Source organism: Symphalangus syndactylus, chromosome 5 (genome assembly GCF_028878055.3).
Source record: "Symphalangus syndactylus isolate Jambi chromosome 5, NHGRI_mSymSyn1-v2.1_pri, whole genome shotgun sequence".
Taxonomy (NCBI): Eukaryota; Metazoa; Chordata; class Mammalia; order Primates; family Hylobatidae; genus Symphalangus; species Symphalangus syndactylus.
In genome coordinates, this window is record NC_072427.2 from 57,840,616 (window position 1) to 57,866,763 (window position 26,148).

General features: G+C 40.4%; 1 protein-coding gene across 12 annotated transcripts in view; it reads right to left on the bottom strand.

Annotated features, from left to right (window-relative positions):
- The window catches only part of FMN1 (formin 1), a 441,973-nt gene that overhangs the window by 88,702 nt on the left and 327,123 nt on the right, over positions 1 to 26,148 (bottom strand). For all 12 annotated transcript variants that reach the window (XR_010121077.1, XM_055278579.2, XM_063640268.1 and 9 more), the window contains one exon: positions 7,839 to 7,931. Coding sequence is in view for 11 of the 12 variants with exons in the window: in XM_055278579.2 (XP_055134554.2) it covers positions 7,839 to 7,931 (93 nt within the window). In the remaining variant the exon portion in view is untranslated. The remainder of the gene's footprint in view (positions 1 to 7,838; positions 7,932 to 26,148) is intronic.

Genomic DNA, 26,148 nt, shown 5'->3' on the forward strand with positions numbered 1-26,148 from the left:
ACGCTCAGCTAATTTTTTTTTTTTTTTTGTATTTTTAGTAGACACGGGGTTTCACCGTGTTAGCCAGGATGGTCTCGATCTCCTGACCTCGTGATCCGCCAGCCTCGGCCTCCCAAAGTGCTGGGATTACAGGCGTGAGCCACCGCACCTGGCCAGTCTTAGGTTAGTTCTTATTTGTTCTGTTAGGTAGTATTCATTTTTTGCTTCATCTTTATCTGAATGATACAATAATATACCTAATAATAACATAACTACTCTTCTGACCCTTGCTTTTATCCACTTAAACATATACATTAGGGATCCTTCCAGGTAAATACATATAGACTTTTTTTTAAAAACAGATGCTTAGTATTCCAATGTATGGAAATACCATAATTTCACAACTCCATTACTGGATAGTCTTTAGAAACTGACTTCAGGGGGAAAACATAAGCTCTTTTCAGGAATTTCTGGAAAAAAAATCCCCTTTAGCCCTTTTAGATAAAAGCCTACTTAATAGACCTCTGATAAAATAGCTTTCTTTTCTTTCTTTATTTTTTTTTTTGGAGGAGTCTCACTCTGTGGCCCAGGTTGGAGTGCAGTGGTATGATCTCAGCTCACTGCAACCTCTGTTTCCCGGGTTCAAGCGATTCTCCTGTCTCAGCCTCGAGAGGAGCTGGGATTACAGGTGCACACCACCATGTCCAGCTAATTTTTGTATTTTTAGTAGAGATGGGGTTTCGCCATGTTGACCAAGCTGGTCTTGAACTCCTGACCTTAGGTGATCTGCCTGCCTTGGCCTCCCAAAGTGCAGGGATTACAGGCTTGAGCCACTGTGCCTAGCCAAACAGCTTTCTTTATCTTCCAAGGATTACTGCTCTGTTATTTAAGTGATCCGGAAATCACAAGAGATTTTCTTAATTCTTGGCCATCTGATGATCTTTGGAACCATGACTGTTGGTATTTTCTTGAGTAGCAGTGGGGTATACAAGAACCCATTTTGGCTCATGCAGAGTGCATGTTCTCCAGCCATATTTCTTCTTTCCACATGCTTTGTAAAGAACGTCAGAATTATTTCCCTCACAGGTTACATTGTTCAGATTACTGACCTTTCCTGATCTCTGTAACCTTAGTGGTTGAATATGGTGATTCAGATAGTTTTGTTTCTACATTTCTGAGGGTTGAAGTGAAGAGATTACGTAATAGCTTGCTCTTATTTTGCAACTTAAGAGATTTAAGTATGGCCTTTGTCAATCTAATCTGACCCAAGTATTTACTAAGAATAGATTATATGCATATGCCCAACATAGAAAGATGATTCTATATCCAGGAGGTCTGACCACAGAAATGTATTATCGACCAAAAATGTACCTCTCCAGATTCTGGGATGATTCAGCAATTCTGAAAGGATTTAAACAGAAAACCCAAGGAGGGGAAAAAAATAGCCTGTAGGTACTTTACACAATTTAAGCTGTTTGTTCATAAATTCAACAAACACTTATTAACACCTATCATGGGACAGGCTGAGCCTATATGATGTTGGGACAAGTAAGTGAACAAGACAAAACAGACACAGTCCCAGCTGTCATGGAATACTCATCTATTTATATAATTCCTTTTGCATTCAATGTAGAAAATCAGAATTACTGCTTTTGTTTATTTTAAACCTGGTAAATTTATCTATTTTTTACTAGAAAACAGTTTTTTTTTTTTAACTTTTATTTTAGGTTTGGGGGTACATGTGAAGGTTTGTTACACAGGTAAACTAAAACAATTTTTGATATTAAGAATATCTCTAATCTAGCCGGGAGTGGTGGCAGGTGCCTGTAGTCCCAACTACTCGGGAGGCTGAGGCAGGAGAATGGCGTGAACCCGGGAGGCAGAACTTGCACTGAGCCAAGATCGCGCCACTGCACTCCAGCCTGGGTGACAGAGCTAGACTCCGTCTCAAACAAAACAAAACAAAACAAAACAAAAAAACAACAATATCTCTAATCTCGGCTGGTCAAAGAAACTTAGAAAATAGTTTCATAGACTAGGGCTAGAATGGTTCATGCAGAATCATTTAGAATTTGGCTCCATTCATGGATGCCAAGTGAAATTAACGGAGAATGAGATAAGGCCAAGTGTGGGAGAGTGCTGGGATTAGAGCTAGTTTAGGTTCCAGCCCTCCCTGCCAAAGCTATAAATACAAATGACCAATTTAACAGCATGAAAAGACCACCTACAAGATCTATACCTGGGATCTAATCAGTTGCTCTGCGCCTTCTTTTAATTATAGGACCCCTGCCATGTTTATGGGAACTTTTAATGTGAGCATCACATTTTTGAAGGCCATATCATTATGACCATGTTTGATCTGAGGGTGGGAAAGTAGGAGCTCACAAAGTGCCTGCACAAGGTTATTCTGAACTGAGCTATAAACCAGCTTCAATAAGAGCCTAGTGTGGAAAAAAAAAAAAGACACGTAAGAAAAAAGGCATGGATATTACGGAGTTTGCAACCCCGCCAAGTGGTGCCATTAAAATTATATTCAATTCTTCTCAGAAAATGAAATTCATTAAGAAAAAGTACCACAGTTTTGTCAGATAACACTATATAAGGACATTCTGAGAAGAGAAGAATGAAAAAGACATAAGGATAAATGCATCATCTCCATCTGAGTGTGGCAACAGGATATGATTTACAGAAGAAAAATTAAATCATCATGATTCTTAGAGCTGAATTGCAGCTGATGTAAAAATAATCCTGAGTCACAACGCATGTGACTTCTCAGGCATACAGAACACAATTGCTTAAAACTTTGTAAGTGATAAGACTCCTAATAGAGAATTAGGTTTCTTGCAAAACACTCTGCATAAGCTGTGCTATAGAAGTACAGAAGTATCTTTTCTCAGTTACATTTGCTATATGATATCCTGTGCTCAGATACTCTGATACTTCAGGTATCGCTTCATTCCACACCCTTTTCTTTGGGCTATCTCATTCATTCCTATGACTTGAACTGCTACCTTAAGAGTCTCATCTAGCTCTCTCCCATAAGCCCAGCATCTCTACCTGCGTGTCTCATATGTACAAAGTTAACATGTCTAAAATTGACCTCACTGTCTTCCATCTCAAATCTAGTCTTCCTTATCAGTATCCAACCAGTTATTCAAGCAAGGAAAAGGAGTTATCCTATTCTCCTCTGTTTCATTTTGTACATCCAATTTATTATCCTGTCCTGTAATGCCTAAAACAGCCCTTTACTGTTTACAATTATGTCTTTTCCTTATTTTTACTGCCATTGCTTTGTTTGTTTTAGAGACAGCGTCTTGCTCTCTTGCTACGGCTGGAGTACGGTAGTGTAACCATAGTTCACTGTAGCCTTGAGCTCCTGGGCTCAAGCAATCCTCCCACCTCAGCCTCCCAAGTAGCTGAGACTACAGGCGCCATCACTTCCAACTAATTTTTGTAGAGATAGGGTCTCACTTTGTTGCCCAGGCTGGTTTCAAACTCCTGGCCTCAAGTGATCCTCCTACCTCGGCTTTGCCATTGCTTTTGCTTAAGTTCTTCATTAGTCTGTTACTTGTCCAACCTTTTTTTATATTACTGTTAGTTGTAACATATTTCTCAGCCATAACAAAAAGCAAAGTGATATACCCCCTGCAAAATAACTGCACAAACCAAAACAATACAAACAAATCCAACATGATCATGTCACTCCTGTACACATTATTTTTCAATATTATCTGCTGCCTGTCAGACAAAGTTCAGATTCTTTAGCAAGTCATATGGTGACTCTTATCTCCTTTTTGGTCTTGTGTTCTTCTCATATGCCTTGTGATCTAGCCACACCAAGTTGCTTGCCATTTCCCAAACACATCATGTCTTTCATCCTTCTGAGACTTGCAGTGTTTTCCTCTGCCTGGAATGCCCATTGTAGCCTGTCTGCTGAGAATTTCTAATCCTCAATTTCCTCATCTGTACAGCAGGGCGGTAACAGTACTCACTTCGAAGGACTGTCATGGTGACTAAGTAAAAAGGTGATTTGTTCCCCATGGTATTTAGCAGCTAGAAGCACTCAGTAAATATTAACATTATCATTGCCATCATTATTATTTTGCTTTTTCAAGTCTGAACAAAAATATCTTCTTTGCTGAAAGTCTTACCTAAAAGTGTTGGGCATTCTTCCTCTCTGATTCTATATGTCTAATTATAGTACCACATTACAGCAACTCCAAAATTGATAGAATTTTCACATTTTAGAGCCTCTGATATTGGGGTACATCTTAAGAGTCTACATGCTGTGGCTTATGGCAGCAATTTTTCTTTCTTAGTAGTACATGTAATAATGGTATTTCTTACAATAAATAGCATATTAGATGAAATACTATACTTAAACTGTATGATGGTTGTCATGGAAATTTGATTATCTATGGTGAATAGTGCCTATTTGTGGCAAATGGAAAATCCTACATTTTCTATGAATCAGTGAAATAGCTACGCAATAAAGGAACTACTATTTGGAACTCCAAACAGTAGCGAGGAGATACTCCATTTGCATATACTGCAATTTGGCAAAAACCCAGCCCCTACATCACAGCATACTGCTGTGAACTATAATGTATTTCTTAACCACAGACCCTAAACCATACATTTCAGAACCGTAGAGGTAATAGCCTGGTCAAGTAGCATGCTGTCACCTCCTTCGGTTAAGTAGTCCCACTTGAGAGCCAAACAAGGGCCAGGCCCAGAGTGGGCAGGGGGCTAGCTTGTGAAACTCTGCATTCCAGTAACTTAGGATTCAAGCTGAGAAGGCAGAGCGACAATGAGAAGACACTGTAGGAATGAGCTGAGGAAAGCCTATGGAACATGCCTCTAGACTAGTACTTTCTGATAGAAATATAATGTGAACCACTAATATAATTTAGATTTTCTAGTAGCCACACTCAAAAGGTAGAAGAAATATAATTTAGCTAATATATTTTGTCAGGTTATTAACATTTATTAACTTACCTATAATGAGTATTATTGTTTTATTTAACATATCTAAAATGTTATCACTTTACCATGCAATCAGTATAAAAAAATCAACAATAAAATATTTGACATGTCTTTTCTGCTGAGTCTTCAAAACCCCGTGTGTGTTTTACCCTTATAAAACATCTCAGTTTGGATTAGCCACATTTCAGCTGCTCAAAAGCCACATGTGGCTAGTGCTTGCCACATCGAACAGCACAATTCTAGACTGTTTTTCTGACAAAATAAGTTAAGTAATGAAATAATCGTAACAAGCTATTTCAACAGTAGACTTTTCTACCATACGGTACTGGGAATGTTTAAGATTCCTACAATAGTATATATATTTTTATATTCTTAAATTTTTAAATAGAATGGTAATGTTTCCTTCAAATTCAATGTGTGTCTTATTTTGGCTGGTTTTGTTTTAAGCATGATTTGATGTTATTCCTAATGTCACTTTTACCTCATCTGTTGGTTAAAGAGGAGCTGATTGGCCGGGTGCGGTGGCTCACGCCTGTAATCCCAGAACTTTGGGAGGCCGAGGCGGGTGGATCGCCTGAGGTCAGGAGTTCGAGACCAGCCTGGCCAACATAGTGAAACCCCATCTCTACTAAAAATACAAAAAATTGGCCGGGCATGGTGGTGGGCGCCTGTAATCCCAGCTACTTGGGAAGCTGAGGCAGGAGAATCGCTTGAACACCAGGAGGTGGAGGTTGCAGTGAGCCGAGATCATGCCACCGCACTCCAGCCTGGGCAATGAGAGTGAAACACCACCTCAAAAAAAAAAAAAAAAAAGAGCTCGTTGTATTCAATTATAGATCTTTCCCACTAAGATACTAAGATATTCCTTGGGACAGGGTGTAGGAGTATACAATTAATCTTAGTACTCTTGGTCTCTATCATACAGCCTAACATATAGCAGGCTCAGAATAAATCTTTGAATACACATTAAAAGGTGAACTAAGCTAGAGAGTATTGGCTATCAATCTGGGTTCCACATTGGAATTACGTGGAGAGTAAAAAAAAAAAAAAAAAGAAAGAAAGAAAATCTGATGCCTGGCCCCACCCTGAGAAATGCTGCTGATGGGTCTAGAGTTGGGCCTGGGTATCAAGATTTTTAAAAATCTCCTAAGTGATTCTAGTATGCAAGAGAGTTGAGAACCACTGTTCTAGGACTTTCTTAGAACAGCTTACTATGGCCATACCCTTACTTCCCTGACATAAGATCCAGTTTCCCTCATATAAATTCCCTTTCTCTGAATAGACCAGAATTGTCTTGGGAGCCCTAGTAGAGAAGAGGCTAACACATTATCCCAAACGGAGACTTGCAAATTGCTTTTCCCAGGTGCCAAAGAAGATTCTCAAGGTTTTAAATCTATTCATATTTATGTCTTTTCAACAAAAAGAATAAAATTCACAATATAAGCTAGCTGCTTTGCAGAGGCAGGATTCTAAGAGCATTACAGCATGCAGGTAAATAGTACCCTGACATACACATGGCAAAATTTTCTAGAAATAGAATAACAATTAAAAATAAAGATGGAATCCAAGTACACATGAGCCTCATTTCAAGTTAATTCTACATATGTAAAAAGCAGACACTATTAACTGGGGTCAGCAAAGGGAAGTATTTCATGCTTTTCTTCAGGCTACTTAGGTTATATTTACACAGTATAATTATACAGCAATGCATTTTTTGATAAGTCACTTATAAAACCCATCTCCTATGACTAGTCGCATAGCACACAAGTATTGGTATCTTTGCTCTCAAGATGGTACTTTGTCTGACAGCATTTCTTCCATCATATATGAGGTTCTGTAATGGCTGAGAGAGAAATCTGACTTCTCCTACTTCAATACAGACAACCTTTCATCATGGAGAAGGGAGCAATGGTCTCTGCACCAAGGGAGCAGCAGCTGGAATGGAGTTCCTCTGACTCATAGACTGAGAATTTCCCTGCCGATTCTCAAGCTGGTTTGGCCACATTTTATGCATTCACCCTGCTTAACAGTCTTTTGTTGATGGTGTGGTAACAAGTGGCCTTACTCAGTAACAGAAAAAGCATGTTGAGATATCCCCAAAGGCTCCTATGTGTGTTTCCTCTAGCTTTCCAGCAGGGAAAAAAGCTGCCTTCAACAACCCCACACTTATTTTTGTTTTACATCTTAAGTTAAATTTGAGAAATTAGAATAGGAATTATCTAAAAGACGTGATACTTCCCTGTTCACTAACCCTGATCAACAGAAGTTCCCTACTCATGTCAAAACTGTGAAGGAAGGAAATGTTCAGATTTCAAAGAAAGTGTGGAGTCTCATGCATATCAGCATATCACTTCCACTGACTAACCCCCAGAGGGCTGATAGGTAGCAAGTGATTGATGGGTGACATTCACTTGGCCCTAATTTTCCTATCTGAAAAGGAATGGAAAATATAACACAAGTTTCCAAGTTGTTACACTCATAAAACCAGGAGGGTGATCACCATCCACCTACCACAAATGTGAAATGCATGACTGCATCTGCCTTACATGTATGTCGTTTGTCAGTGAACATGGGCTGAGGAATTCCTTGAGCTCCATGAAGAGACAAAAAAGTTTGTCCTCAGAGAACTTACAAAAGCCAGGGTAACATTCAAGAATTTAAAATATTAAAATGGATTTGAAAGGTGATATGAAAGCTACAGTACAACTTTATCTACCGTAGGTATGTAACCACCATGGAAAGATGGGCTAATGAAATCACCAGAGCTGCCTGTGGTCAGCCAGGATGCAAGGGGCCGTGGCCCTCAGAGAAAGATTCATGGAATGAAGGATGTTTAAGGGCCACGAGTATGTGCGGCTGACAAAGCTTCCTACCTTTTTGGAAGAACTCCTCTAGTTTGTCCTTGAAAGGCTGGAGATACTCCTTTGGGGACTCCTTGCACACCACCACCATCTGTTTCTCACTTGCTGTGAAGAGAAATTTAGAATTAGACTTACTTGGGAACACAGATTTGCTGAGCTCCTGCTATGGGCCAGGCACTGTGCTATGCACTTGGCTATCAATTGTGCACACTCCTTGTCAATTACCGTTGGTCCAAATTCCAGGGTTGGGGGGCGGGGGGAACAAAACCCAGAAATAATAAACAAACAAAAATAATTAGTTCATTCTACACCACTCTTAGGAATAGGGCAATGTATAATCCTTCCATTTTTCTTCTAGAGATCCAGAAAAGTCTCTGACCTGGGATAGGTAAAGTATTCTGCTTGTGTTCTCCCAAAGATAAAGAGAGACAAAAACTACTTGAGGATTAATCTCATGAAATTAAGGGCCTCAGCCCTCCTCAGATTCATACTCTGAAAGTAGAGCTTGAAAAATATATTGCAGAAATTCTCAGGCATCCAAGTTGTCTAGAACTACCAACCTAGTGATTGGCCAGGGTGACACACGCATCCCAACATGAGAACTAAGACCAGGTTGGGGAGGACCCTGTCAGTTCTTCATGCTTCCCGTTCACCCATCCTTCCCTTTAATCCTCTACTAACACACGGGAAATAATTTTATATAATTTACTTCAGATAGACTATCTAAAATTTGTAATAGAGTACTTTTTGATAATCAAGTCTGCGATGACTTGACTTTTTAAAAATGACCTACCTTATTGGATAGTTAGGATTTGTCTACATGGAAACCACAGTAATTCATAGTTCACCATCACAAAAGGCAATTAACCCAGGCAAGAGGCATCTCCCCAAGGTTCCTATGTGTTTGTGCCAGTTATAGCATGCACTAGGAAAAGAAAGGCTTCCTTTCTACAAAGCTAGAGCTGAGTCATAATCACTTTTATCTGTTGACCATGGCTGGAAATAAGATATGTTCTTGTCCGAAAGCCTATTACTAAAGCACTGGATTTCACCATAAAGATATCATGCCACCTGGTTCACAAAATAGAGAAACATATACTACAGATCTTGGAGGAATTTATAAACACACAGGTAAGGTATTTTGGAAGAAGGAGGTTGGGAAGGAGATCTTTATTTACATTGGGAAATTCCTAACCAATAATTTGGCATATTTAAAACTAGCATCTCAGAACGTATACTGCAGGCAAAGCAATAAACATGTCAGTTCAGAAATACAGAAAATGCAAAAGACACCACTTAGATGTTCTCTGAAATTAGTTATCTGACACTTTTCATTTGCAATATTGACAATTAGATTGCAGAAATCCTAGACAACCCTGGGGACTATAAAACGGTGCTGAAGGCCGGGCATGGTGGCTCACGCCTGTAATCCCTGCACTTTGGGAGGCCGAGGCGGATGGATCACGATGTCAGGAGATCGAGACCATCCTGGCTAACATGGTGAAACCCCGTCTCTACTAAAAATACAAAACAAAATTAGCTGGGTGTGGTGGTGGGCGCCTGTAGTCCCAGCTACTCGGGAGGCTGAGACAGGAGAATGGCGTGAACCTGGGAGGCAGAGCTTGCAGTGAGCCGAGATCGCGCCACTGCACTCCAGCCTGGGCAACAGAGCAAGACTCCGTCTCAAAAAAAAAAAAAAAAAAGGTGCTGAAAATGAAAGTACAATTTGAGGGAACCCTTTGTCGTTTTCTGAGTCAAGGTCAGAATCACCTATATTTTCAGAGGTATCTAGGGATTTCTCATGATACAGGGATGCTAGGTCACAGGACAGGCGTACCTAAATTCAGGCTCTATCTGTTGACATTGTTTCTTAAAGAGTTTTTATAGAGCTATCTAGAATATCTGCTATTAGCTATTCTGACAACCATTCCAAGGCTATCTAGGAAATCCTGTCCATTGGGATGCAAAGACCAATTTTTTAAATGACTCACCTTATTGAAAAAATACAAATCTTACATTGAAACAACTAGAACAAATTCTATAAATCCAGTCAAATAATCATTTAAAACATTCATTTTTTCCACATTTTTTTCCTTTCTTTGTAAGCCTTGTTGTCCTCTCTACAGTAACTACTTTATAACTTCTCTGCTATTATGAGATTACCCTTCACCTCTTTGGAAATAGATGGATCTGTGGCCAAATGGTAAGTATGTCCTTCCCACTACCATTCTTTTCTCAAAATAGAACACTTTGCGCTAGAGTGGTATCCAAGGAGTGAGAGAGTAGATAGAGCTGGGATATATTCTGCAGGTGTAACAAATAGGTCTTGCTGATTCAGTCAAGGTAGGGTTGAAGCAGATGGAAGGGTAAAGGGGTGGGCAATGGGTTGCTGGAAGTGCCATTTACTGAGCTAGAGAATAGTGGGGAAGCATCTTGTTGGATTATGTTTTTTTAAGAGGCAGAGGAGATCAAGAGTTAAATTTGAAGCTTAAGTTTTCTCTAGTCTCTAGGAATTATAAGGCAATCTTGTCCCCTGAAAACAAAGGGGGAAAAGTACAAAAGAAGATAAAACTATTAATGGGTTCTCATCAGGAATTCAATTAAATTCAAACTTCGGGGCCTTGGATTTAAGGCCTTTTCCATTATGGCATATTTCAGCTCTATTTCCCACATGCATTTGACTAACCAAACCAAAGCTGTTCAATGTTTTCCAATTATATTATTCGGCATTTCCAGTTCCATGTCTTCATTCAAGTGATTCTCTGCTCTGCTCTCATGCCATACATTCTTTCAACAATATCTGACAAAGTCCTGTTCATCCTAAAAAGCTTATCTGAGATGCCAACATTGCTGTAAAGCATTTTTCAATCCAATGTTTTTGCACCTTTCAAACATCTCTATTACCTTCTGCATAGTTTATGTTTTACCTTTAATTATACGTATTTATGTAAAAGTCCATAAATTAATCTCTGAGAAGTCATCATGCCGGATTCATTTACTTCTCCCCAAACTTCTCTAGAGAGCTCCATGTATCTGGCCAAAGCATCAGATTTCCTTATCTTGGCTGAATGTCGTGGTTCGCACCTGTAATCCCAGTGCTTTGGGAGGCCTTGGTGGGAGGATCACTTGAGGCCAGGAGTTCAAGAACAGTCTGGCAACACAGTGAGACCCTGTCTCTCAAAAAAAATTTCTAAGTTAGCTAGGCATGATGGTGCATGCCTGTAGACCCAGCTACATGGGAGACTGATCTGGGAGGGTTGTTTCTGCCCAGGAGTTTGAGGCTGCAGTGTCATACCATTGTACTCTGGCCTGGGTGATAGAGTGAGACAGACAGACAAGAAAGGAAAGAAAGAATGAAAGAACGAAAGGAGGAAAGAAAGGCAAAGGCAAAGGCAAGGCAAGGCAGGAGGAAGGAAGGAAGGAAGGAAAGAAGGGAGAGAGAGAGTAAGAAAGAAAGAGACAAAGAGAGAAAGAAAAAGAGGAAGGAAGGAAGGAAAAGGAAAAAAGGAAAGGAAAGCAGGAAGGAAGGAAGGAAAGAAGGAAGACAGAAAGGTAGGGAGGAAGGAAGGAAGGGGAAAGGAAAGGAAGAAAAGAAAGAAAGGAAAGAAAGGAAGAAAGGGAAAAGTAGATGAAGAAAAAAGGTTTCTTCATCTTAACTAGATTCTCACGTGTAGGAAAGTTTAAATAAAACAGCAATGTTGGCCTGGCACAGTGGCTCACGCCTCTGATACTAGCACTTTGGGAGGCCAAGGCAGGTGGATCACTTGAGCCTAGGAATTTGAGACAAGCTTGGCCAAAGTGGTGAAACCCTGTTTCTACAAAAAATACAAATATTGGCTGGGCATGGGGTGTGCACCTGTGGTCCCACATATTCGGAAGGCAGAAGTGAGAGGATCACCTGAACCCAGGGAGGTCGACACTGCAATATGTCATGACCACACCTCTGCACTCCAGCCTAGTCTCACGGGGTGAGACCCTGTCTAAAAAATATAGATACATACATATTAGCAATGTTGACCCAGACTCCAAGTGGGCTTTCCAGAGATACAATGTGACTTGCTTGTCTACTCGTTCCCCTGCACCAAGGGGTCACCGTCTCTGTACTCCTCAAACACGGTGAGGTGTCCCAAGATGATCTCAAAGGGTTGAGTGTATTTTAAAGACCCCCAGAAATGTCCACCACCTCATCCCATGAATCATAAGCAAGGTAACAAAGATGATTATCCTGATTGGGTAGTTCTGAAGGTAGGCAGGGAAGCAGGAAAGACATCTGCTTTAAGGAATTAGCATTTCTCAATGAACATTTGTGGCCACATAAACTTTCCTGATTATTTCCAGCTATGATTCTGAGAATACAGTTAAAGAAAAGCTAGAATTTCCCACAATATAAATTGGGAAGAGTTCCTTAAATTATTTAGTTAACCCTCTACGATATTCAAATTCCAACAATTTCATTTATATAGAATTGTTTTTCATGAACGTAGGATAAAACATGCCTGCAATTTACTAATAGGATATAATCAAACGCCTGACAATAATTCCTTCAAGGTTACTTCTCCCTGGTGAAAGCAAAGCCGAAGGCAGAGCTTGTTTCCCCAATTACAAAAGCAATACTTTCTCTTTTGCCTGAATTCACAGGGTTGATCACTGCAGCTCTCCCCTTGTGCTAGATGTGGTGACAGAGCCCATGTGGTGCCCATCAAATTGCTCCAATTTTATGAGGCCCTATCATGGGGGTGGTAAAGAGCTTGTGCTTGGATTGAGACCCACTAGGGCTCAGGTGGGCTGTGGCTTGTTTTTCTCAACTGCAAAATGGGGACCCCCTGCAACACAGGCATGATATGATATTTAAGATAATACATACATAGTGATTTGCAGAATGCCTGGCACTCACAAGCAGGCTCATAAATATTATGTTATTTTTATGTTTTACTAAAATTGGTTGGGAAACATGTCAAAGTCAGAACAGCAAGAGAGTCATGGCTGGGGATTATTTGCTACAGATGCTGGGCACTGTATTTACGGAAATATGCCACAGTGCAAATCTCCTGTTTAGAACATAGGGATAATGATTTTCATTCCCGTGCTGAAGTTCCACCACCTATTGTGAGAATTCACTGAAGAATGCAGGCAAAGTCTTGGGGAAAGACAAAGCAAAATGGGAAACAATTCCCCTAGGCCTCTGAGCTTCGCGGTTTTGAAATTAGAAACTGAAACCAGTACAAACGAGAGCAGCTCCACTGCTGTGCTCCAAGGCCCTCTCTGCAGCCCCACGGGCTGGGATTCCCACGTGGCCTGTAAGAATTAAACTTCCCCACACGATCAAAGGAGAGGGCTGCCCTCCGACGGTCCCCACAGAGCCATGCGCCCCGGAGGCCAGGCAGCTTGCCTGCTCCAATTTATTGACTTGGCTTATCCGAGATGCTTTCTAGCAGACAAATGGGAGACCTGAAGGCTAATTAATGATGACAACGGAGACTGGCAGTGCATAAAGGAGAGAGGTCATGGACAGATCCACAAATGTCCTTCACTGTCCAGCCAGAAGACTCGCATATGATATTGCTAGACCACCAAGGTTGCCTCAGGCATGGGCTGTGCCAGGAGCTCCAGTTAAAAGCCAAAGTCACCCCAGGTTCTCTTTCTGTTATTTTTCTCTTTATACAATTTTTGGCAATTAAAAATATATTAATTCCCAAAGTTACTTACTACTAAGTGATCATTGAGAGACAGAGATGAAATATTAAAAACCAATCATAGTGAAATAACTGAGACTACATTGAGAATATTTTCACTTACAGGTTAAACACTTGTGGAGTATTTTAGTGAAAGGAAAGATACGGCCTTGACTATTTTAATATTTCAGATATTAGGCTGTTAAGGTCAGAATTATCTGTTTTTTGTTTTTCACCCCTAAGAACAAGGGAATAAAGCTTATTAAGCCACTTAAAAAGCTTAGGTAGGTTAGAAAAATGTAGCAGTAAGACCCAGATATAATTCATCAAAATCAAATACGTTTAATTGCTTTGTAAATCAAATGTATGTGGGCAATTGGTATGAAGATATGAAACTGGTTTCTTTTTGTATGAGCTGAAGGATCTGTGGGCTTAGTTAAGTCAGAATACAGTTTTAGAGGAAAGGAAAGGTTTATCAGGCTATCTGCTTTTCTAATCTAGAGTTCTCTCTTCTTCCCTGTCTGGTTACTTAAGTCTTACCCCCACCCTTCCACAGTCCTGTGCCAGTTCTGCCTCTTCCTCATTTTTACAAGATTCATGTCCTTTTCACAAGCTCCCTGCTCAAAGGACCACCACAGAAAATGGTTGCAGGAACACATGGAATTTTTTTACTAAAGCAAATTTTTGTATTGTATCAATGGGGCTTAGATGAGAGACACAAACTGAAGCCAGAGATCAAAAGCCTAGAATGCTTGGTTAAGGAGTTTATCATACAGGAATCCATTCAATAAATACATCATCAGTTCGGCTGGGCACGGTGGCTCATGCCTGTAATCCCAACACTTTGGGAGGCTGAGGTGGGTGGATCACGAGGTCAGGAGACCATCCTGGCTAACACGGTGAAACCCCGTCTCTACTAAAAATACAAAAAATTAGCTGGGCGTGGTGGTGGGCGCCTGTAGTCCCAGCTACTCAGGAGGCTGAGGCAGGAGAATGGCGTGAACCCGGGAGGCGGAGCTTGCAGTGAGCCGAGATCGTGCCATTGCACGCCAGCCTGGGTGACAGAGCAAGACTCCATCTCAAAAAAATAAATAAATAAATAAATAAACACATCAATTCAATACATGTCTATTGAGCACCTACTATGTGCCATAAATTGTACCAGATATTGGGGTTCCATCAGTGAAAGAAACAGACTAAATTCTCTGCCCTCAGACATTATAGTCAATGGGTCACCAACTAAGATTTCTTAATGGGTATGGCATGTAGTAATTATTGTTTCTAGTAACTTGAACTGCAGGCAAACCTACGAGTTATTTCCTTCCATGTTCATCTTTTCTACTTTAATCCCTTTAGTAAGAACAGGACCGTCTAGTAAGCTTCCTGGTGCTTTTCACACGTTCAACAGTGGCAGTGGGAGGAGGTGGTTAGAAAGAGTGAATGCCCTTTTAGCTTCCTGCCCCCAAATACACTTTTATCAAAACAAATGTAAAAACAAATTCAGAACTCAGAATCTCAATATTAGCGTAACTTGCACAATTTTCTTCTTATGGCATTGGCCTTAAACTAAGGAATTACACGAAATGCAATGTAATAAAATACTAAAATTAGAACAGCAATATTGTATTTCAGCTAGCGGCAATGCAGGGACTTCTATGAAAGGGGAAAATCATACTTAAAATTAATAAAATATTAGATTTTTTTCATTTGCTTATTAAAGCGTGGCACAAATGAGAAGGTACTACTTTGTGGCTATCTGCTGTACACACTTTTTTATAAGGCCATATACAAAAGGCCACACAAAGGGAGATTTCAAGTTGATTTGAGCCAAAAACAAATGATAGAAGCCTGCAATAAAAAGTACCTATTTCATGTTCTTGAGGTCTGATGCTACATAGCAGGAGTATTTTAAATCTTGGCAGGTTTAAGAGTAGCCAGTGGTATTACTGGAAATCACAGGGTGAGGATAACTGGGAGAGGGCAAAGGGAAAATCTATTCAAGGAGACACCGACATAGGTTAGATTTTGAAGGGGACTGCTAGACCCCTTTTCTACTAAATAGCCCTTCAAAGCCCACATTTCTCAGCTCAAATCAGACAACTGTGCATTAATGACCCATGTGTGGAAAATCTACATGTAACCAAAGGTGTTTTCCTTCTTTAACCTTGGTTTGGGGATTCCCCTGACATCATATCCAAATTTTTCCTCCTAATGACTCTATTCATCCAAAGGCAAGACACTATATTTAAAGTGGTCAAAAAACTCCGAATTCCCAGTTGACCATGCAAGTTAAAACACAGGCTTTAGACACATGGAACCCAGGTCAAAATATTATCTCAGAATAATGTAGCTACATACATGGACTTAGACAAACAAGTGCCTTTTTATATCTACACATACACAGTGTCTATGCCTCAAAAGCTAATTAGAACATTATACTTAGTGAATAGAGCTCTGGTATATTCCAAGAAGTAGAAACAATCCAAATGCCCATCCATCATCTGATAAATGGATAAATAAAATATACTTTATACACAGAATGAAATATTTGGCCATTAAAACAAATGAAATACAAGTACATACTACTACATAGATGAACGTTGAAAACATTATGCTAAGAAAAGCCAATCACAAGGGACCACACATCCTATGATTCTACTTCCATGAAATGTCCCAGTAGGCAAATCTATAGAGACAAAGGGGATTAGTAGTGGCTGAGGACTAGGAGAGAAAGAGAGAGAGAGAGGTGACAGCTAAGGGGGTAAGGGAGAAAAGTTTTCTTTTTGGAGTAATAAAAATTTTAAAAAATTGTGTCAATGGTTGTACAACTTTGTGAATACACCAAAAGTCATCAGATTGTACACTTTAAATGGGTGAATTATGTGAAATGTGATTTCATCTTAATAAAGCTGCCTAAAGCTAAGCTAATTAGAAAGTCAGCCTTAAACTGGAACTATAATGAACCGATAAATGAAGAATGCCTCATCTGTACTTCTTTTATATAACGTAAATAATTTTTAAAATCTTAGGTGCAACTATGTCTTCATTATAATACTTACAATATTACTAAACTAGGAATCAAAAGTGGGAAGTGAGTTTGAGATGCATATGTAATTGAGAAATTAAACATATTAGTCAATCTTCAAAAAGTAGCAATAAATGTTATTAAAATAAGAGACCTGGCCAGGCAAGGTGGCTCACGCCTGTGATCCCAGCACTTTGGGAGGCCAAGGTGGGCAGATCACTTGAGGTTGGGAGTTCGAGACCAGCCTGACCAACATGGAGAAACTCCGTCTCTACTAAAAATACAAAATTAGCCAGGCGTGGTGGTGCACACCTGTAATCCCAGTTACTCAGGAGGCTGAGGCAGGAGAATCACTTGAACCCGGGAGGCGGAGGTTGCAGTGAGCTGAGATTGTGCCATTGCACTCCAGCCCGGGCAACAAGAGCGAAACTCCACCTCAAAAAAAGTAAATAAATAAAAATAAAATAAAATACCTACTAAAAATAACAACTCAATAAGAGAAATACAAGTAAAGCATTTAAATTAAAAGTGCTAACTTTTGGAAAATTAAAACAATAGCTTTGGTACATTCTTAATTGTGGTATACAGCTATGTATATATATTTACACATATACACCAACAATTGGTGTATTAGAAAAATTTCCCCTTTGAGGAACATCACACAACGGGGCCTGTTGTGGGGTGGGGGGAGGGGGGAAGGGATAGCATTAGGAGATATACCTAATGTAAATGACGAGTTAATGAGTGCAGCACACCAACATGACACACGTATACATATGTGACAAACCTGCATGTTGTGCACATGTACCCTAGAACTTAAAGTATAATAAAAAAAAAAGAAAAAAGAAAAATTTCCCCTTTGAACTACTCTTGATTTAAAGATGCATTTATTCTATCTTAGTTTTTCATACACTCTGTTTGGCTGGAAAAGTTATTTAATATCTGACTCTTAGTTTCTTGATACATAAAATCTTGTGAGGACTAAATAAACATGCAAGAAAAAAGCATTTTGTATACTGAATAGTAAAATGCTAGCCAAAATATTCTTCAGCTATTTAAAATAATCAAACAGTAGAAAGGCTGGCTAGATAACATACTGTACATAGCTTTATTCTTTTAGTTTCCAAGAAGAGCTAAACAATAACAGCAACCTCACAAACTCTTTGAATAACTGACATTCCTAATATTTATGTTTAATAAACAAATCATGTTATAGTCTAATCATTTTCACAGTCCAACTGTCTTTTAAAATTGCAATACTCACTTTTTCCTATTTCTTGTTTCATGACCCATTGAAATTTACTTCCTCCCCATTGTGACACTGAGAAAGCACTCTGAAGTCACTAATTAACCCATCCTGTGGGCAGTGTCCTCATTTTGTATCTCCTTCGCTGACAACCCAGCAGGATTCTGCATCTTGACTACTTCTCCTTTTGTAAAACACTTTGTCCCTTAGCTTCTGTGTTCCCCATTGTAGGCTTTCCGCCTACTTCTGCCTGCCCTGTTTCCTGTGCAGCCTCATCTTCCTATACAGAGTCATTAAATGTTAAAGTTCTCTAGGGTTTGGCACAAGGCTTCTCCTCCTCCCATGCTATGCTTTCTGTCTAGACAACGTCATCAGGTCAACATTTCAGTAACCATATCTGGGATGGGTCTCCCAAGTTTACACGGCTAGCCCACAGTTTCACCTCCTACGGAACTCTGGGAGTACCAGGCTGCTATAGTCTCAGCCTAACTGTTCTTCCCACATCCACCCTGCCTCTTTCTGATTTGTTCTCCATACCTGAGTCAAAGTGACCTTCATAAAATCTCCTTATGCCAGTCCCCTGCTTAAACCTGCAGGCACCTCTATTACTCTGAGAGGGTGTCTTCAATCCCTCAAGCTGGCCTGCAAGGCCCTACACGCGCTAGGTCTTGGCTGCCTTCCCAGCCTCATCCTGCTCTCCCTGCCACAGTGGCCCTTCTTTCCGCTCCTCAAACGTGCTCACTTCTTCCCACCATTATGAGGTTCTCCGGCTGTGCCATTCTCCTCCACTTCCTAGTAACCAGGACCTAGTCGGCGCTTAATCGTCACTACGACCTCAGCTCAAAAGACTTACAAGGATTTCTTTTTTTTTTTTTTTTTTGAGACGGAGTCTCGCTCTTTCACCCAGGCCGGAGTGCAGTGGCCAGATCTCGGCTCACTGCAAGCTCCGCCTCCCGGGTTCACGCCATTCTCCTGCCTCAGCCGCCTCCCTCCCCCGCCCCCAGTAGCTGGGATTACAGGCGCGCGCCCGCCACCGCGCCCGGCTAATTTTTTGTATTTTTAGTAGACACGGGGTTTCACCATGTTAGCCAGGATGGTCTCGATCTCCTGACCTCCTGATCCGCCCACCTCGGCCTCCCAAAGTGCTGGGATTACAGGCGTGAGCCACCGCGCCCGGCCATCAGGATTTCTTTTCCACCTTCCATCTGTGATGAGAGACCCTCTGTTACAAAGTCACAGCACTGTATACCTTTCCCCTTTTCATGATTATTTGATTGTCTCCCCCATTAGGCAGAAACTGTATTTTTCTTACGGTTAAATTTCCAGCATCTACTATAATGTCTATCTAGTGAAAGATGTTCCATGGGTATTTGCTAAATAAATGAATAAACTACCAATTAAAGGGGAGAAACTGAAATATGTGCAGTATGGATATTAGTGTCTTGACAGAATTTGGCTGTAGTATATGTACACTCATGTACCTCATAATGATGCTTCTGTCAATAATGGACCACATATAAAACAATGGTGCCATAAAATTATAATGAAGCTGAAAAATTCTGATAGCCTAGTGATGTTGTAGCCTTTGTGACACTGTAGAGCAAGGCATTACCTTTCCTTTGTTTAGATACACAAATACTTACCATTGTGTTATAATTGCCTACAGTATTCAGTAGAATACTGAATACAGTTACAGTATAGTACAGCCAGTAGTACTGTAATATACTGTAACTATATTCAGTATTCTACTGAATAATGTTGGGGACTGCAACAGTATAGAAACCTGCTGTGCAGATTTGTAGCGTAGGAGCCACAGGCTATACCATCTAGCTTAGGTGTGAAGTAGGCTACACCATCTATGTTTGTGTAAGTATGCTCTATGATGTTTGCACAATATCGCCTAATGACACATTTCTCAGAACATATCCCAGTTGTTAAGTGACACATGACTGTATGTATGTGTATGTAGACACAGACATATGCACATACACCGACACATGAAAAACATCTCTCTTTGTTTGTGTAATACATGTAGATGGATGCAGGGGCTGAAGAAAACACAAGTACACTGACATTCACTCATTCACCCATTTTCACTCACATTCACTCATTCAGATACGAGACACACATTTTTTTTTAAATCCCTGTCCAGGTTCCATAAACATTCATACATTCAAAATACTTACCAAGTATCTGCTATATACCACTGAGCTGCAAGTTGGGGATAAATATTTAATGAGACCTACTGGTCATTTCTCCTCCAAAAAACATTCACAGTCTAGCAACAATGAGAAACAAGGAAATGAACAAATTGTGATACAGTGTGGTGTGATGGAATGCTGGGTATAGGCCTCTATTTCAGATTGGGCCAGGAGTTAGTAGCCAGGAAATGCTCTCCAGGAGAGAAAACTTATGAGTTGAACTGCAAAGGTCAAGGAGGAGCTAGCCCTCAACCACAGTGAGGAAAGAGAATTAAGATGAAATGTCATGAATAAAAGTAACACATGATGAGAACGCACGGGCCATTTGAATGAGTTAAGTGGTGTAGCAAGTCTGGAGCTGTGGGACCTTCTCTCCTCAGATCACTAGTGTTCTGCATTCAGATTCTGGTGTAAAGGAAAGAGTGTGTGTAGGGGAGAAAAGCTTCTGGGCCCCAAAGGTATCCCAGGTTACATACTGAGGTGAACAGTGAGAAGGCTGGTGACCAGCCTTGTTAGGAAAAGTGTCACAGACATAAGGGGCTTGCAATTTTACTTAAAGTAGTTAGGAAAAGTCTCACTGTGAAGCTATTTGACTAGAGATTTAATCAGAGTAAGGGAGGGAGTCATGAGCAAGCACAAGGTGGAAAATCAAAGGTGTTATTCAGAGCACATTAAGTTTCAAATGTGAATTAGACACTCAAGTGCATATAAGTCTGCAGTCTGGGACTCATGGCTGGAGTAGAAACACATGCCAGGAAGTCATTGGTATAAAATTGGTATTTAAAGTCATAGCAAAATATGAATTGCCATGGGGAGAATACAGTCAAGGAAGACAAGGGGTTGCAGGACAAACCCTGGGGCATGTGCACAGTGGAGGAGAGGCCAGCAATGAACGGAGAAGAGCTGGTCCGTAGGAAAAGTGAAGGTCTGGAGTTACATGACCTGAGAGGAAAACAGAATTGCAGGAAAGAAAGAACAGTCAGCTCTGTGCAGAAAGATCAAATGAGATGAAGACAGAGAAGTAACACTGATTCTAGTGACACAGAGGTCACCTGTAATCTCAAAAGCAGTTCCAGGGAAGCTGGGGGTGCGGGGAAAAAGCCAGCTTGGAGAGGCGTGAGGTAAATGGAGAAAGATTCTGTAGCCACTTGTTTAAGAAGTTAAGCTACAGAAAGAGCGCCAAAATGGGGAAGTCATTGGAATTAAGCCTAAAAGATAGCTCTAGTTTTCCTGGTCAAGTGCTAAAGATCAAGTGAGGCCATGGAAGTGTTGTTTTCTTGGTGACTTTAAAATGGATTTAGTTCTTATCTGCCTGGGATGTTTTTGATAGTTTCCTTTCAGGGTAGTAGGACTCCTTAGAAAGATTCTTCCTTTAATTTTTCAAGAAAACTCCCAAAGCCATCATGTCATAAAAATCATTCCATACAAGAAGATATTCTCTAGGGCTACTTTGATCATGTGCAGAAGAGGTCTAGCCCTTTACAGAGCGGGTGCCTCTTTCTCCAGAGGAATGTTCTGTAAAAATAAACCCACCAAGAAGCGGGAGTCCAGGGGAATCCCATGATTCTGATTCACTCCACTGAGGGAGGCTGCCCAAGATCAAATTCACCTTAATGTCCCATGATCAGGAGTGAGTATTCTCCGTGAAAAAATTTAAGCAGAAGTGACAGGGCCAAGTGAGGACATGCTAGTGTGCTTTAGGACTTTTGGAAAGACTTGCAAAGCTGGGCCACTGACTACAGCCTTTGCACGGAATTGTCTAAAGCACCATTCGAAGGTCCCTCCTACCAAACGTCACAGCTGAGTCAGAATTTCCACTGTGATGATTATGTGGTTACGGACGCAGCCTTGGTCTGCGAGACATTAGCATGAAAAATATTCATTAATCACCTACCCATGACGAGGCCTAAATATAGATGGATTGGGCATGATTTGATTTATAGGGTGTTTAGTGATTCAAACATTTATTCAAAAACATCCCTTTCACTGGTCCCCACAAAAATCGCCACCATGAGAAGTCTTCCCTTGAACTAAAGATGGTAACTCCAGAAATTTCATTAGAAATGCAGATGTATTCGTTGAAAAAGAAAACATTGTCAAGAATAATTTAATGCTTTAGTAGAAATGTATTTCTAAGATTGATTTAGGAGGTAGGGGATTTCAAAAACAATAGGTAGAAAAGTTGTGTTAACATGGAAGAAAAAGGCACATACTGCAAGGCTCTGACATCTAGGTAGACTGTGTGGCAGGGGTCCTAGGCAGGCAGCCCAGGCATGGAGGTACCGGGCCTCTGAAGGGGAAGGGAACTCATCTTTGGGAGGAGAGCAGCGACTAACTTCTAAAAAGTATTAGGAAGGTAACATATACACACAAAGACATTTGAAAAACATTTTTAAAACAGCAGAAAAAACAAATTGGTCATGGTACCATGACCAGAACACAGTCACCATCTAAGACTTGCGCAGTTGCTCTTTCAGGGTCTGGGCCTCGGTATCACGCTCCTTGCGCCTCCATCATTTTATGGGGGTTGCCTTACTTATATTTGATAAAGACTTTTTTTTGTACTTTGATTCTATTAACATATCATGCACACATTCTCCTGTTATTTCACAAACTCCACAAGCATATTTAACAGCCATATAAAATTTCATCAGGTAGGCATGCCATAGCTCACTTAACTCTCCTGTAGTAGGATAGTGAAATCCTTTCTACCTTATTCCCATGGGGAGTCAGGCTTGAGCCACATCTGTGTCCACACAAACTTATTCTAGGTTGAGGGTCATTTCTTTAGGAAAGATACAAGAAGTGAAATTATAGGTAAAAAGGAAAAACCTTTGTAGAATTCTTGATATTAGTGGTCAAACTGTTTTTGGTACAAAATGGGTTGTACCACAATGGGAGAGATGAAGGGGAGAGATTTTGGAAATAAAACCGTTTTCTGTACCACTCTGCAGAGGTGGCTGGCTCTACGTAAGCTAGAACGGTGCCTGTCACTGTCATATAGGGACTATGGTCATCACATTTGAAGTGCAAAACTCTGGAATGGAAAACAGTAAGAGGACCATCCATCCACTGAAGTAATTTACTCAAACACAAGACCATAACTGGTGATATATGAGAGCTGGTATAGAAATTGGGGATTAATCGCAGCATAAAACTAGGTTTGAGGCTTGTGCATGAAAGCAGCTTTTTTTTTTTAAAGGCCCTAATGTGTCACGTTTAATTGGAATGTAAATTACGCTACTGTCAGCACTAGCAAAGCTGTCTGAACTTGGGGTAAGTGTACAGCAAACTTACATCAAACACAGTTTTGTAATATACATTTATATAATTATAACCACACATAATTTTAAATGCTCAGACTTTCCAATAAACAATATCAAGTAATCATTTGGACACAGGATTGCAATTCAAGTCATTTGTGAAGAACATATAGAGCCTACATTTTGGGGCACTCCCACTGAATAGTACTTCAAGAAGCATACACGTACCATTAGTGCAAGACGATGGTAAAAATCAGCAAAGGCAGAGCAAAGTTGTTAGGTAGAATGCCTCACTCCTCCCAAAATTATAGCAACACATCTTATCCACTGCTCTAATCAGGAAAATAGTACTCCTTTAGGAATTCCTAAATAGTAAATATGCCCTCTGAAGTCAAAATGCATAATTTGTGGCAATTTTTACCAGAATTGAAGATTCTCTCACACATACAAATCTTGAAGGCCACAGGCCTGAGCCTCTTTATGAATCAAGGAAATCAGTAAGAGGAAGAGGTATTATAGCAATGCTGGTCTTAGGACTATTCCCCTTCCAGCAGTGCAACAGCTGGCTACAAAGAGGCCAGTGATTAAGATACACAAGCCTATTAGCAAAAAGCAACCTGTCCCCACATTGCTCCACCAGGACAGCTGCAAGCCTTCCACGGTTTCTCTGACCTCTGAGCCCATGTTCCCATTTCAGCCCTCGCTGGTTAGTCACATTAATTGTAATTTTCTACTCTGGAAAGTGTTTACATCTAAATGAACCATGAGGGAATAAAGGAGAAATGACAGAAAGGCATAAGGAGAAGAGAGGGAGAAAAAAAGGATGGAAAGTTATTTTTAAAACACACAACCTAATCTGGTGGATGAATTCTGGTATCTAGTCTTGGCTCCGGAATCACTGGCAAAGCATGGAGCTGGCAGCTACTGCTAATCAGTTTGCCACTGTCTTCAGATTTAATGTAATACTTGGCTCAGACATTTAAAAAAATCCCCTATTCCAGCTAAAATATTTACACAGTCCTATGTGTCTCACTTAATGCCTGTTAAGCAATCGTCTTTTAAAACTCCACAGACACTTGTAAATCTGTCGGGAGAATTGTGGCCTATAAACAAGGTTTCATATAAAGAAGGCTGCATTGTCAATTTTGGGGGAGTAGGGATTTCTTAGGATGTGTTTGAAAATAGAGTTGAAGATCAGAAATAGTTTAGAGTGGGTAACAAAGTGGCCAATAGTCTCGCTTGCTGGACGCCGTTAGTGGTATTAACGGGAAGCCTCCAGACACTGGTCTCAGCTATTTAAAACTGTGCTCTCCTGTAAATCTGTCATTGATCCTACCTCTCTCTTGAGTTATGGTGCAGGGACAGTTTCTGGTCCAGCAGCCCCTGGTAGTCTGCATCCTAGGGCCTGTCAGGCTAGAGAAGATGAGCTGCTGAAGCCTTTAACAGGAGGCTATTATATGGTTATACGTAATGTGAGTGTGTGTAAGCATCTCAGGAAGGATGGGGGACTGCTAGAGGAGAGGGGGAGTTCTGGGCAGGGCTGATATTGAGAAGAACAAAGACGGCTGAAATGACAAATAAATAGCATCCACTGAGAGAGGCTAGGTGTCACAGATTCTGAAATGCCTATTAAACTCTCTAACATCTTCAGCCCTGATGCTAATAAGACTACGTGATAAAACTTAAAGTCATGGAGGCCCCTCCAAGCTATCTCCTGTTGGCCTGGGGAGCCCGAGGAATTTGTCTCTGTCTTTGGGATGAGTCAGGTGTATGTAATATGACTCAGCAAAACTGCTCCATCATTCAATTATTCCTAGATTAGCTGCCTTTTTATTTTTACTCCATTTCATTAATGAATATGCCATTGGTTATGATTCACAATTTTATTTTAGTTTTTTTTTTTTTGATACGAAGTCTTGCACTGTCGGTCACCAGGCTGCAGTGCAATGGTGCGATCTTGGCTCACTGCGACCTCTGCCTCCTGAGTTCAAGCGATTCTCCTGCCTTAGCCTCCTGAGTAGCTGGGATTACAGGTGCCTGCCACCACGCCCAGCTAATTTTTTGTACTTTTAGTAGAGACGGGATTTCGCTATGTTGGTCAGGCTGGTCATGAACTCCTGACCTTATGATCTGCCAGCCTCGGCCTCCCAAAGTGCTGGGATTACAGGTGTGAGCCACCACGCCCAGCCTATATTAGCTATATATAGCGAATATATATAGCTATATAATATACATATTAGCTATAAAGAAGAAAAATTGTATATTAAATGTACACATCAGTTTAAAAACTCAAGCCCAGCTTAAACACTCAATTTTGGGATTTGGTGGAGTTAGGAAAAGGTATGTCATGGATTGAAAAAAAAATTAGATATTTGTAATTCCAAGGTATACAATGCCTTGAAACCAAGGTAGCAAATATTAGTTGATTCTCTTCAGGATCACAGTCAGGAAGGGCTTTACAGATGTTTTTATGAATCTTCAGAACAGCTGGAGGGAAAATTCTGTATACCTTCCCTCTGTAAACCCTCTAACAGACTGACAAGTATTATCTCTGTTCTCAGGTAGTCAGATTCCTGTTCCTGAGCAGAAGAGAAAGCAGAAGTAGGAATAAATCTCTCCCCTAGAAAATGAGGATAAAACTTACCCTTAAAATGTGTTTATAAAGGACTTGATCTTTCAGTGAGTTTATTTAAAATTAGCAGTGAACTCAGTGCTAAGAATAAATATTTGCTGAACAAATTAACTGATTGAAAAGGTCAAACAAGATCTGTCTCGTATTCTGCAGATTTTTTTTCTTTGATACCCAGAGATTTGATGACATTTTTAAAGACCATCAAAATGGTCCAGAAAAGGTTTAAAAACACAACCAAATTAGCACTGTTAGTACATTAGCCATTATAAATGTTCCTTGGGCG